Raw genomic sequence first — 13,075 nt, forward strand, 5'->3', positions numbered from 1 at the left:
TTTTGTAATGGAGACAGGGTTTCACCATGTTGGTCAGGCTGGTCTCGAATTTCTGATCTCGGGTGATTTGAGACCTTGTCCTCCCAAAGTGCTGGGATTACAGGCATGAGCCGCCGTGCCTGGCCTTGGGCAAGCTACTCACTTCACCTTTCTTGCCTCAGCTTCCTCAAAGGCAAAACTGGTTTAGTAGCAGTAACTACCTTGTAGAAAGGATTGTTTTGAGCACAAGATGAGTTAATGTATACAAAGAGCTTAGAAGAACATTTGGCTCATCTCTTCTATGGAAGACAGAGAAGCCTCTAGAAGAAATAAGATGAAATGAATCAATGTGAACAGCTTCTCAATTGATAAGGTTAGGGTTAGGTGGATTTTCGTTCTTCTGTTTTCCTAATTGCTGCCATAATCACATCTTACCTATAGAGATGTTATGATTAGAATATGTGGAATCTTCTACAATCAAATCCGTTTTGTATCTGGGCCATAAGGACAAGCTGAGGTCTCAGTAGTTTGATCTTATTTCCAATCTGTGCCATTGTGTAGCTGTTCTGTGGTAGGCATGATACTAGATTACCTTTCGTTATAAAATTTCTTTAATCTCATATAAATGATCTGAAGTAGGTTTTAATGTTATTCCATTTTACCGACAATGAAACTGAGGCTTATGTAAAATAATTTATAAGACTTTTTAATTTTTTACCACACAGAAACCCTCTGGGGTGCCTAGGAGGGTTATTCCCATTTTATAGATGAGAAAACTCAGGCCCAGAGGAATTAAGTTCCTCATCCAAGCTTAAACAGGAAGTACACGGCAGGACTGAGATTTCAACCCAGACAGGCAGACTCTAGCACTATCCCATGTAGTTCTGTGATCAGAAGATTCTTAATGTATTTTTTCATAAGAAGTTAAAAATTGTCCCCACTTGGTAGGCAGGTGGCCCAGATGAGAAGCAAGCCTGACCACTGCAGTGACGGGGTTGCCTTGACTTCCTTTCTAGCTCCCAGACGATGAGCACGACCTGTCGGACAGGGAGCTGGAGCTGGAAGACTCTGCGGCTCTGTCGGACCTGCACTGGCAAGACCGCTCTGCAGACAGCGTGCTTTCTCCGCAGCCTTCCTCCAACCCCTCCCTCTCACTCGCTCAGCCCCTCCGGAGCGAGCGGTCGGGACGAGACACCCCGGCTAGCGTGGACTCCATCCCCCTGGAGTGGGATCATGACTATGACCTCAGTCGGGACCTGGAATCTGCAGTGTCCAGAGCTCTGCCCTCCGAGGATGAAGATGGTCGGGACGACAAAGATTTCTACCTCAGAGGAGCTGTTGGCTTATCAGGTAGGAAAGAACATCTCTGGTGTGTCAGCTTAAAGCAAAGTCAGAGGAAATTAGTATTGCCCTGGAATCATGACAGCTATCCAGAATCATTTGCTTCCTTCTCCCATGTGGGGAAATTGTACCTAAGTGAACTCTTAGATGTGAATGTGCTTATCAAATGCAAAATTTGGTGTGGCCATTGATTTATTCCACACAGATTTGTGGTAGTAGGTGACGAGCACTTTGCCAGTTCCTGAGGATACACAATTCCTCTTCTTCTCCCAGAGCTTCTGCTCTAGTGTGGGACACTGGCAAATAAGTGAGAAACCACTGCATGAAGTGTTTGGTGCCGAGATGGCAGTGTGGTGGCAGGACACACAAGCAGGGACAACAGAGCCGGACCCCTGGCTTTGGGGGCTTCAGGGAAGAAACTGGGGAGCTGAGGCCAGAGGGTGAATCGCAGTCAGTCAGGTGGCTCACTAGTGCTTACAGGAACAAAGGAGAGGAAGCCTCCCTGCTTTGTGATTGGCTGGTGCTTTTGAACATCTGCAGTTTGTCTGGAATGGCAGGCAGGGAATGGACAAAGTGGAGAAGAACCTGGCTGTAAAGCAGCCTGTTCAGCGTGGTAAAGAGCTTTGGCTCCTATCCTGAAGGTTGTGGAGCCACAGCAGGATCTGCAGAGGGAGGTGATGGTATCCTCCCTTCTCAGGGATGTGCATATTTTCATATTGTATCTTTCTGGATACCACAGGGAGGAGGGCATATTGGAGGTGGGAGTCCAAATGAAACCTTTACAACCTCAGAGAGAGGTAGGATGGTGGCCTGAACTAGGGAAGCAGCACTGGGAAGGGAGAGAATGGCAGACATGTGAGAAATCACACAGAGGAGACTCCTCCATAACTCTCATCCATTGAACTGGGATGCAGGCGATTTTCCGGGCTGGGCAACTTGGTGAAAGATGCAGGTGATCCTAGCCCCTGAGGACCACATAAGGGGAGGAGCACTGTGGGTGTTTCTGGGCAAGGGAGGTGGAGCTGTGAGAGCAGGGAGGGGATGAGGTTGCTTGTCTGCATCCTGATCTTGAGATACCTGCAGAATATCCACACACAAAAGTCCAGTCATAGATGCGCAGGTGTGAAGTGGAGAAGCCGGAAATGCAGATTAGGTAGTTATCCACATGTAAATGGTCATGGTCGTGGAGTGAATGGAGGGGCTCACATAGGAAGAATATGGAAAAGGGAAACAAGAAAGACCACCACCCAAGCCACACATGCAGTGAAGGGATGGACAGAGAAACAGGAACACTGCAAGGAAGGTAAATAAAAATAGAATAAATAGTTGGAGGCTGATTTATGGCACTTGGAAATGCATCTCATACATTCTCTAAAAGGACATCTGGGGGATTTCTGTTTGGTTCTGATGGTTCACATCAGATTCCCAAGGGATGACACTGTCCTAAAAAGAAAATAATTTATCGCATTTCTATTTTGTTTTTACAGTAGGACCTATTAGTCAGGCATATGGCATCTGAAGCAGAGCCATCCAAAACTAGCCACTGGCCAGTTGGGACTCTTGAGCACTGAGACAGGACTGGGCGAATTGAGATGGATTGCGCATGGAAAACACACTTCTGTGAATTTCAGACACTTAGTACAAAGAAAGAAAATAAAACATTTATAATAATTATGTTGATTACATGTTACCATCGCTATCTTTAACACTAAACACTATTTTTAACACTAAAATATAGTGTTAAAATGAATTTTGTATGTTTCTTTTTATGTTTTTGTTTTTGTTTTTTGAGATGGAGTTTCGTTCTTGTTGCCCAGGCTGGAGTGCAATGGAGCAATCTTGGCTCACTGCAACCTCCCAGATGCAAGTGATTCTCCTGCCTCAGCCTCCTGAGTAGCTGGAACTACAGATGCGTGCCACCACACCCAGCTAATTTTTGTGTTTTTAGTAGAGATGGGGTTTCTCCGTATTGGTCAGGTTGGTCTCAAACTCCCAACCTCAGGTGATCCGCCTGCCTTGGACTCCCAAAGTGCGGGGATTACAGGTGTGAGCCACCGCACCCAGCTCTTTTTACATTTATAATGTAGCTATGAAATCTTTAAAATTACATATATAGTTCACATAGAAACATATGGGACAGCTCTGCTCTAGAGTCTGACTGTCTGGGCTGAAATCTCAGTTCTGCTGTGTACTTTCTGTTTAAAGTTGGATAAGGAACTTAATTGCCCTGGGCCTCAGTTTTCTCATCTATAAAATGGGAATAACACTCCCAGCTACCCTATAAGGTTTCTGTGTGGTAAATTTGTGCTTCAACCAGTGCCTGGCTCATAAAAACACTTTCACTGTGAGTTCTTACGATTCACTTCAGGAAGCCATTGGTGAGTCTGCACACACTCTCCTCTGGGTGCCCAGGAGCTCTGTGTCTAGAATAACTGACTTCCTTTCTTCCCCCTAGGAAAGTTATTTTCCTGCACAAGGGAATCAAGGTTTCCAGAACTTAGCTGTCAACTTAGACTGTGCTTTTTTTGCAGATGTAATGATCCCTGAAAGCCCCGAGGCCTATGTAAAACTCACAGAAAATGCAATCAAAAATACCTCTGGTAGGCACGACAAGCCGGAGCCAGCCTCCCTCCCTCCCCGTATAACAAGCCTCCTCTCTTAGCACATCTGCTGTATCTCTCACGGCTTTGTGGCTCTAGCATGTTAAGACACAGCCTTCCTCTCTTACTGCTGTACTAGAATAAATGACTGGTTAAATCCACACCAAGAATAAGATTTCACTAATCAAGTGGAACAAAATAGCTTTTCAAGTTGTTACATGGTAATTGGTCTCATTAAGTATAGACCTCTCATGCCCATTAACTGCAGAAAATATGAGAAGGAAACCCCAGTCATCAGCCTCTGTGCCGTAGTATTCTACGTGGTGTGGTAACTTGGGCTTCACTGCACGTAGACCTACTGTGGCTAGAGAGTCAGGGTGCAGACTCTGGTCCCAAATCCACCAGCCTGCATGAGTGACCTTGGCCACATCCACCACTTCATCCTCCTCATCTCAGGAATCCCAAATGAGACAAGGGGTGAGATCAGATTTCAGCTCAAAAAGAATGTGTAATTTTAATTTCAAAAGTCTTATAAAATAATTTGAAATGAAAAATGTATTCCACGGTATCTTGAGCCATAGATTTTCCTGTAAAGACAGAACTTTTCCTGAAACAAGAAGAATTCAAGTAAGAAAAATGGAACCAGTTTTTCTTAATGTTGTGTTAGACAAACTGTAGTTCAGGAGTTGAGGATCAGTAATGTGGGATGGAGAATAGAGCTTGAACGCAGTCATGTGATACTGAATCATGGAGTTCCTAGTTTACACTTCAGTTTTGAAGAAAAGCGAAAAGACAGAAAGCAAAGTAACATTACTGAGAGAGTGGTTCTCAGTGAGACCTCTCCTGGGTGTATTTAGAAGGCCTTTTTTAGAAATCAATAACCTTAATAAGGCTTACTAATATTTTGTCTGCTTTCAGCCCATGCTAGCTTCACTCTGGTGATCAAATGTTCTTGTGTAGTTTAGACTTTGTTATACACACACACACAACTATAATTTTACAAAGAAATGTTACAATTCTGAGAGGAGAATGAGCCAGAATTCTAGGCTATAAGAACCTGCCTAGATGGAAATGCTAGAATCTTAGCTTTCTCCTGGTTTTGTTTTAGATCTTAGATAAAAGCAAGTTGTTGCTAGTTTGATATCTCCATATATATCTATTCTGAGGCACTTTTTTCTTAATGAATGAATATATCCCTTAAGTAAATGAGGCAGCAACCCAAGCCTTCAACGACACTGTCTTCCCCTGAGGTGAACAAAGAACACTCAGAAGGAGGATCTTCCCCTGCTCATTAAGTGACAGCAGAAAGAACATGAGAAAAAAACAGCTTTTTCCTTGCTGAGAAGCAGCAGACACCATTGCAGATTTTTAGAAAGGCCTTTCACTTTGACAACATTCAGATGATGAGGGATTCAGCTGGAAGAGGGACAGGCGCCCGAAGCTATTCAAAACTGACTGGAGAGTTGTTTTGCAATGTCCAAGCTGCTAGGGCTCTCAAACACCTTCATCAGTTTGGCCATTTTAATGTCTAACCCACCAGCACGATGGTACTAAATTTGCTTTGTAGTTACCCACACCTGCCGTTTCTATGCTGCTGTAACTGAAAACCATTTCTGAAACTTTTCCTTGAATATCGAGCTTTGAATAAGTCCAATAGTTTGTCTGGTAAAGATTCTTATGGTTGCTACCGCAGGGGACCACAGTGCCCTAGAGTCACAGATCCGACAGCTGGGCAGAGCCCTGGATGAGAGCCGCTTTCAGATACAGCAAACCGAAAATATCATTCGCAGCAAAACTCCCACGGGGCCGGAGCTAGACACCAGCTACAAAGGCTACGTAAGTATCCTGGCCATCCTGATCCTGACCTGTAGGAAACCACAGTTCTGTGACAAAGAACAGTTCGTCTGCAGCACAAGGGCTTTAAGTAGCCTCTGAATACCATGCTGCCCTTGAACTCATGAATGTGGATGTGCAAAGCCAAGCCCTGTTTAAGTTACCATTTGAGTAGAACGTGTCTGGGTTTAGGGCCACAAACCTATTGTAATGACAAACCTGTTCCTTTACACTGAGCACTGAGGGAGATCCTTTTCATGGACAGCAACAAAATACTTTGGCTCCCAAAAGTCATTAGGCATTTCTCCAAATTCAACTAATAATTTTTGGACCAAGGTTATCCTTGGAGCAGCAGATTTTAGCTAAAAGATTACTAACATGCAGTTTTTTTGTGAATGACCTTGGGGATGTTTTTCTCTTCTGTTTTTAGTATGCTCAGTTCTAACAAGAGGGAGTTGGGGAAAAGAGAGCAAGGCATTGGCTATACTACCAGTTCCAGCTATGCAGCTATTAGCTATATATGATAAAGTCTATCAGAGCGTGATTTGCCCTACTCGAGTTACTGACCCAATAATTTTTCTCAGACAACTACCTGTTTTCCTACACATACTTAAGGAGGAGAATTTTAAAGCCAGTCTCTTCCCTGCCTCATGTCTTCTTCACATCCAAAAGACTTCTTAGTATAAAAAAAGAAAAATGAATTTCTCCAAAGCTAGTCACAACTCACCTGTTCTACTTTTTAAAATTAGGGAAGAGAACTGTTCTAGCTACGTATGTTGATTTCATTATCCTCACCATAACAGGGGTCAGTCATGAGTTTGTTTCCCATTCAGTTTGGCCTATTACACCAACTTGTATTATAGTGAAACTACTTAGAAATACATATGATATAGTTTTATGATAATCATGCTGACATCGCTGGGATTACACTTAACCTCAGCCAAAAGTAATCAAAGTAACTTAATGGCATTGTGATTTCTTAAAGGCTTTATGGTAAGTACAGCAGGAATATCTTGAAATGATTTGTTCTTTTAATCTTTAAATACTGTATGTGATATTAAAAATGAATTGGGAAGCTTTTCTTTGACTTTAGAATGCAGTCCCCTGATACCTAATACACATTGCTTCCATTTTTAAATAAAACAGCTGGCTTTGCTAGTGCTCTATAATTTTAAGTATTTTAATTTTTTAATGCAAGAAAGTTCCCGTGAGACTTGTGGTAACATTATCATTCCCACATTTCAATTTAAGAAAGAGAAAGAGGGAGCAGCTTGCCAAAAATTATATACTGCATTGCCAGCTGAGGGCTCTGAGTTTTAAATCGCAGATTGGTTTAATCTGTTTTGATTCATGAATCTTAAAGAAATTTCAAGGACTTCTCATGCAAAGTCATGTATGCAAAGTCTATTTTTAAGGCGTTGCTTTTTGTATGTGAATGTATCACCAGTTTAAAAGGCATGTTTTTGAACTTTATTTAAGTTTTTTTTTTAAGACACATGGTCTCATACTCTGTCACCCAGGCTCTAGTGCGGTGTCAGGATCTTTGCTCACTGCGTGCAGCTGAATTCCTGGACTCAAGCAACCTTCTCACCTTAACACCCTGAACAGCTGGGACTACAGGTGCTCACCACCATGCCTGGCTAATTTTTTAAATATTTTATAGAGACGGGGTCTCGCTATGTTGCCCAGGCTGGTCACGAACTCCTAGGCTCAAGTGATCTTCCCACCTTGGCCCCCAAAGTGCTGGGATTAGAAGCGAGAGCCACTGTGCCCAGCCAAACTTTATTTGTTTTTTCTTTTTTATTTTTTTGAGACTGAACCTCACTGTCAGAGAGGCTGGAGTGCAGCAGTACAATCACGGCTCGCTGCAGCCTCGATCCCCTGGACTGAGATGATCCACCTCAGCCTCCCAGGTAGCTGAGACTACAGATGCACACCACCATGCCCAGCTATTTTTTGTATTTTATGTAGAGACGGGGTTTTGCCATGTTCCCCAGGCTGGTCTCAAACTCCTAAGTTCAAACAGTCTTCCTGTGCTGGGATCACAGGCCTGAGCCCACTTGGCCATCTTATTTTTAGCAGGGTGACACAGAGGACCCAAACACAGACACTTCACTTGCTGAGAAACTACTAAGATATTTTTCCCCAGAATCTTTTGCACTCATGAAGATTTGGGTGACAGGGGCTGGTTGTTTATGTCTGAACAGATGAAACTGCTGGGCGAATGCAGTGGCAGTATAGACTCCGTGAAGAGACTGGAGCACAAGCTGAAGGAGGAAGAGGAGAGCCTTCCTGGCTTTGTGAACCTGCATAGTACCGAAACCCAAATGGCTGGTGAGTGCATAGCGCTCAGTTCAAGAAACAGTGAATGAAATAGAAGATCCAGAAGCACTTCGTGAACAGCCAAGTTCCACTGAGGCTGCATGGCCTTCTACACCATTCTGTCCTAAGAACTTCCTTCCAACTTATTTATAACAGTCTCCTTTGACAGTGAGGGGAATGATGCATGCCATCATGGTTGTTTTGCCTGTGTTTCATTTATTGTTATTATTATTATGTGAGACAGAGCCTTGCTCTGTCAGCAGGCTGGAGTGCAGTGGCACAATCTTGGCTCACTGCAACCTCTGTCTTCTGCATTCAAACAATTCTCCTGCCTCAGCCTTCTGAGTAGCTGGGATGATGGGTATGCAGCACCACACTGGGCTAATTTTTTTTGTATTTTTAGTAGAGACAGAGTTTCACCATATTGGCCAGGATGGTCTCGAACTCCTGACCTCATGATCCACTGCCTCGGCTTCCCACAATGCTGGAATTACAGGCATGAGCCACCACACCACTACACCTTATTATTATTTTTTTTAATATTGATATGAGGTGTCACTATGTTGCCCAGGCTTGACTCCAACTCCTGAGCTCAAGTAATCCTCCCGCCTCCCCTCGAGGAGCTGGGATTACAGGCACTCACTGCCACCCCGCCTCTCATGTTCCAATTATTTTAATGCCCTGTCTCTCACATATCTCATCAGGCATTTTATGTGCGTTTGCTCAGAGCCCTATTCTAGAAGGGATCCAGGAATTGAATGACACTTCATGCACATGACTGCCTATTACTTTGTAAAGCTCTTTACAGTGTTAACTCCCATGTAGCTAACTTTTTTGCTTCATTATTATTAGAAACACAAATAGAAAAAACACAGCCATTGTACCCATGTAACTGTTATTTCCAGACAACAACAAAAATGCCCAGTGCAATTACTTTTCTTTCTGTTGCTATTTAAAGTTAGCTGCCAACCTGTGTTTAAAGCATTTCACAAACGTCACATGTGGAGGAAAAGAATCTTACCATTCTCTGGATGCCTTGCCAGGTGTGATTGACCGATGGGAGCTTCTCCAGGCCCAGGCACTGAGCAAGGAGTTGAGGATGAAGCAGAACCTCCAGAAGTGGCAACAGTTTAACTCGGACTTGAACAGCATCTGGGCCTGGCTGGGGGACACGGAGGAGGAGCTGGAGCATCTCCAGCATCTGGAGCTCAGCACTGACATCCAGACCATCGAGCTCCAGATCAAAAAGCTCAAGGTAGCTCCCCTGGCCTTTCCCACAGCAGACAAACAGTGTCACTGCATGAATGACAGTGCAGATGGCACCTCTAGCTCGAGCTGCTCTTACACAGCAGCAGAAAAGGGATCTAACAAAAATGAGTGAGAATGCTCTCCTCGCATCCAGCCAGCCCAAATCCCTGTGTTCCAAAGATGGTTTTCAAAGGCAGAAAATGGACCACGTTGTAGAACTATCCACCATGTAAATAATCACGCACGATCTAAAAATTGATATTTTAAGAAATGTCTAATTAAAGTTTCATGGGGCATCCAGGTACCCCTAGGACCTATGAGAACTCTTTTTAATGGAAATACAGAATGACCAGGGTGCTGCAGGTCTATACCTAGAGTTGGAGATAAATCTTCTCCAAAATTGTATCTGCATGAATTTGTGGGGGACATAATGAAATTATCTGACCTCAAGTAATGAAACTTCTGAAATTGATTACAGTAGTAGTAGAAGCAATTTTTGCTGTAATAAATAAAACTCTAGAGTAATTGCAGTAAAACACCTGGCATTTGCATTTGATTTTGGTTTGGCCCGCATGGATATAGTGCACAAGATAACTTCACTTACTTAACTTCAGCTCTAGATCTTAAAATCCTCCTTAACCCAGCTACCAAAATGCATTAATATGTGGAGACTATTGTGAGCATCTGATGAACTGAGAGCTCAGTTTCTTTTTAAAACCCATCAGTACTTGTTTTTTCCTGTTTCGACAGCATTAAAATGTGCTTCTTCTCAAAATGTAGCTACCCAGGCTCTCTGGGATCGGGATAAGGAATGAAGTGTGTGCTGCTTTTGTGTTTCTGTGGTTTTAATATATGCCTTTTATTTTGGTTTGATGTTTTTGTGGCTTGCTTTTAGTGATTGTGTGATTTTGTTTTAATTTTTTTTTTTGTTTTTGAGATCAAGTCTCACTCTATTACCCAGGTTGGAGTGCAGTGGTGCGATCTTGGTTCACTGTAACCTGTCTCCCAGGTTCAAGCAATTCTCCTGCCTCAGCCTCCTGAGTAGCTGGGACTACAGGAATGCACCACCATGCCTAGCTATTTTTTGTATTTTTAGTAGAGACAGGGTTTTGCCGTGTTGGCCAGGCTGGTCTCGAACTCCTGACCTCAGGTGATCTGCTGGCCTTGGCCTCCCAAATTGCTGGGATTACAGGCATGAGCCACCACACCCAGCTCAGTTTAATTTTCAAACATAGAAAACTTCAAACAAGAGAAATAAATCTTCCCCCAGGCAATCCAAAAGGTGCATCTTTGTAGAAAGGCCTCTACACGACCCCATGAATTTCAGGACAAAGTACCACATGAGAGATTTACAATATCTGCATTATGAAATGCATTTTTCTCTAGAGTCCCCAAATTACTCTAGTAAGGCAGTGTTGCATTAGAACTAGATTCCTTGAAGAGTTGATGAAGCAAATGCTGGCCAGGGTCTGAGACCTCAGAGAGATTTGAGTAGGGAAAAAAGATCTTGAAAGTGATCCTGCCTAACAAGAAAAAGACACCTTCCTTTGTGCCTTCTCCTGATCCTTCCTGTCAATGTTTCCTCGGAATAAATCTGTGGAATAATTAAGTATTTTCCACAGTGTCTCTTCATCCCATGTTGTCTGTGTGGTTGAATCTATTCTACAGTATGTTAAGAACATATTAGGAAGTGAAAAATCAAGACACATTGGGGACATAGCAGGACCAGCGAGAAATGATTTTAAAATGCAGCCTAGGTCATTGTGACTTCCACGATCTCTCACCCTAACTGGATTGAGGGATTTTAAACAGTACCCCGATACTCAACTACTAGTACAGACTCCTGTGCTCAAGTTCTTGGAATTGAGCACCGGATGTTCTGGAAATGTGCAAAGCCAAAAATCAGTCACCTGGCTGTTGTGAAATCAAACCTAACTGGTTACCTCATGAAACACCCAATTCATTCTCCCTACATTTCACTTCGGTGTCGCCTGTGACATAGGCAGTATTCTCGGCCTGTGGCCCACCAAGCCTGCAGATTCAGCATATCTGGAGCCCAGGGCCCTGGAATCTGTTTTTTTTTTTTTTTTGCTTCATTCTTATACCCACAAATTTGAGTTTTGTTGTGGTTGAACCTCTGTACAGAGTGTGCAATCAGTCATACTCCTCAGTGAGGCCACTGCCCAGGGGTATTGTTGTTTCCTGCAAAGCTCCTCTTCTCTTTATTCCTCCTCCCTGCACCCGCTAGCCTGGCTAAACTGTATGTTCCTATTTTATTTTCAAGATGGTAGCTATTCTGAAATAGTTAGCAGGCATTCTTTGTTCAGAACTATTCTTTAAAAATATGGATTTGTGTGTGTACACGTATTGAGGCTGTTGTGTTCTCTGTAACGTTCGGTTTCTGATGTTTTCACTCTACACCCTGTTTTCTTAAAATTCATCCATGTTGTTAAGTACTCGTCTAATTCATTTCTTCCAACTGCCGTACAGTCCTCACTGGTGTGCACCCACTGTCTTTCACCTAGCCATCCTGCTAAGGCCAGTTTTAATTAATGGATCTTTTCATTTGGGTGAAACGTTTTCAAGGGAAAATATCTTTGTCATTATTGTCCTTGTTTGATTGTCCTTTTTGTTCTTTTCAGGAGCTCCAGAAGGCTGTGGACCACCGCAAAGCCATCATCCTCTCCATCAATCTCTGCAGCCCCGAGTTCACCCAGGCTGACAGCAAGGAGAGCCAGGACCTGCAGGATCGCCTGTCACAGATGAATGGGCGCTGGGACCGAGTGTGCTCCCTGCTGGAGGAGTGGCGGATCCTGCTGCAGAATGCACTGATGCAGTGCCAGGTCCGTAGAGCTTTGGGCAGGAGGTGACTCAGAATCAGACACTAGCAATTTAGCTGAGTGTGTGACTCGATGTATCATTGTTTCCAGAGGGATACAGTTGCCCCCCAAAATCAGTATTTCAGTGATGTAATCTTGTGCCCAATCTTTTCATTTTACTTGAGCATTTCTACATGTGACCATATTCAAAATCTCCAGATCCTATCTTCTGTCTAGATGAGAAGAGACTATTCCTCATGTTTATCTCAGTCCCAACGTTTCTTCTATGACTCATTCATTTATTTCCTTTATTTATTCAACAGATATTTACTGGGCAAGTAGACAGATCTTTCTTGAACATCAAAGTGAGCATTACAAATATTTATCCATCCCTTCATATTATAATTTCTTGTTGGGTGTTCACTGTGTGACAGATGTGGTGCTAAACCATTGGAAACAGCATGGCCTCTGCTTTTCTTGGGGAGGACAAGATCAATTAAATGCAAGTAAATAATTAAACAAGATACTAACAGACGCAGATGATAAAAGTAACTGAGAAAAGCCACTTTGAGAGGGTAGTCAGGGAATTTATTCGGCTCTTTGAGCTAACATTGGAAGGGCATTGCTATGAAGGTGATGTAACAAATGGGAAGTCCCAGAAGCAGGAAAGGACTTAGTGTCTTTAGGAACAGAAAAAAGGCCACTGTGACCAGAATGTAGTCAGTGAACCGAGCCAGGGAGTGATAAGGAAGACTGAGGAGGTTGTAGGTCCTCAGATGGCTTTGTAGGTCCAGGCCAGGAGATTGGATCATATTCTAAGCACGATGGAAAGCCTTGGAAGGATTTGAAGCATGCTCTCCAGGTTTATACGTGCCACAAGACTAATAGTTCCTTGAAAGCAGCTACCTAAACTGTTTCACCTCTGCACTCATT

The 13,075-nt window shown here is 43.2% G+C and overlaps 1 protein-coding gene across 20 annotated transcripts in view; it reads left to right on the plus strand.

Annotated features, from left to right (window-relative positions):
• The window catches only part of SYNE1 (spectrin repeat containing nuclear envelope protein 1), a 529,474-nt gene that overhangs the window by 502,443 nt on the left and 13,956 nt on the right, over nt 1-13,075 (plus strand). For 15 of the 20 annotated variants that reach the window (XM_017537464.2, XM_037742153.1, XM_017537473.2 and 12 more), the window contains 6 exons: nt 996-1,329; nt 3,852-3,920; nt 5,614-5,756; nt 7,961-8,087; nt 9,119-9,330; nt 11,966-12,166. In XM_017537464.2, the coding sequence (XP_017392953.1) occupies nt 996-1,329; nt 3,852-3,920; nt 5,614-5,756; nt 7,961-8,087; nt 9,119-9,330; nt 11,966-12,166 (1,086 nt within the window). The remainder of the gene's footprint in view (nt 1-995; nt 1,330-3,851; nt 3,921-5,613; nt 5,757-7,960; nt 8,088-9,118; nt 9,331-11,965; nt 12,167-13,075) is intronic. The other 5 variants (XM_037742143.1, XM_037742155.1, XM_037742144.1 and 2 more) reach the window with 1 other exon arrangement.

This window comes from Cebus imitator, unplaced genomic scaffold, assembly GCF_001604975.1.
Source record: "Cebus imitator isolate Cc_AM_T3 unplaced genomic scaffold, Cebus_imitator-1.0 Scaffold6, whole genome shotgun sequence".
Classification (NCBI taxonomy): domain Eukaryota; kingdom Metazoa; phylum Chordata; class Mammalia; order Primates; family Cebidae; genus Cebus; species Cebus imitator.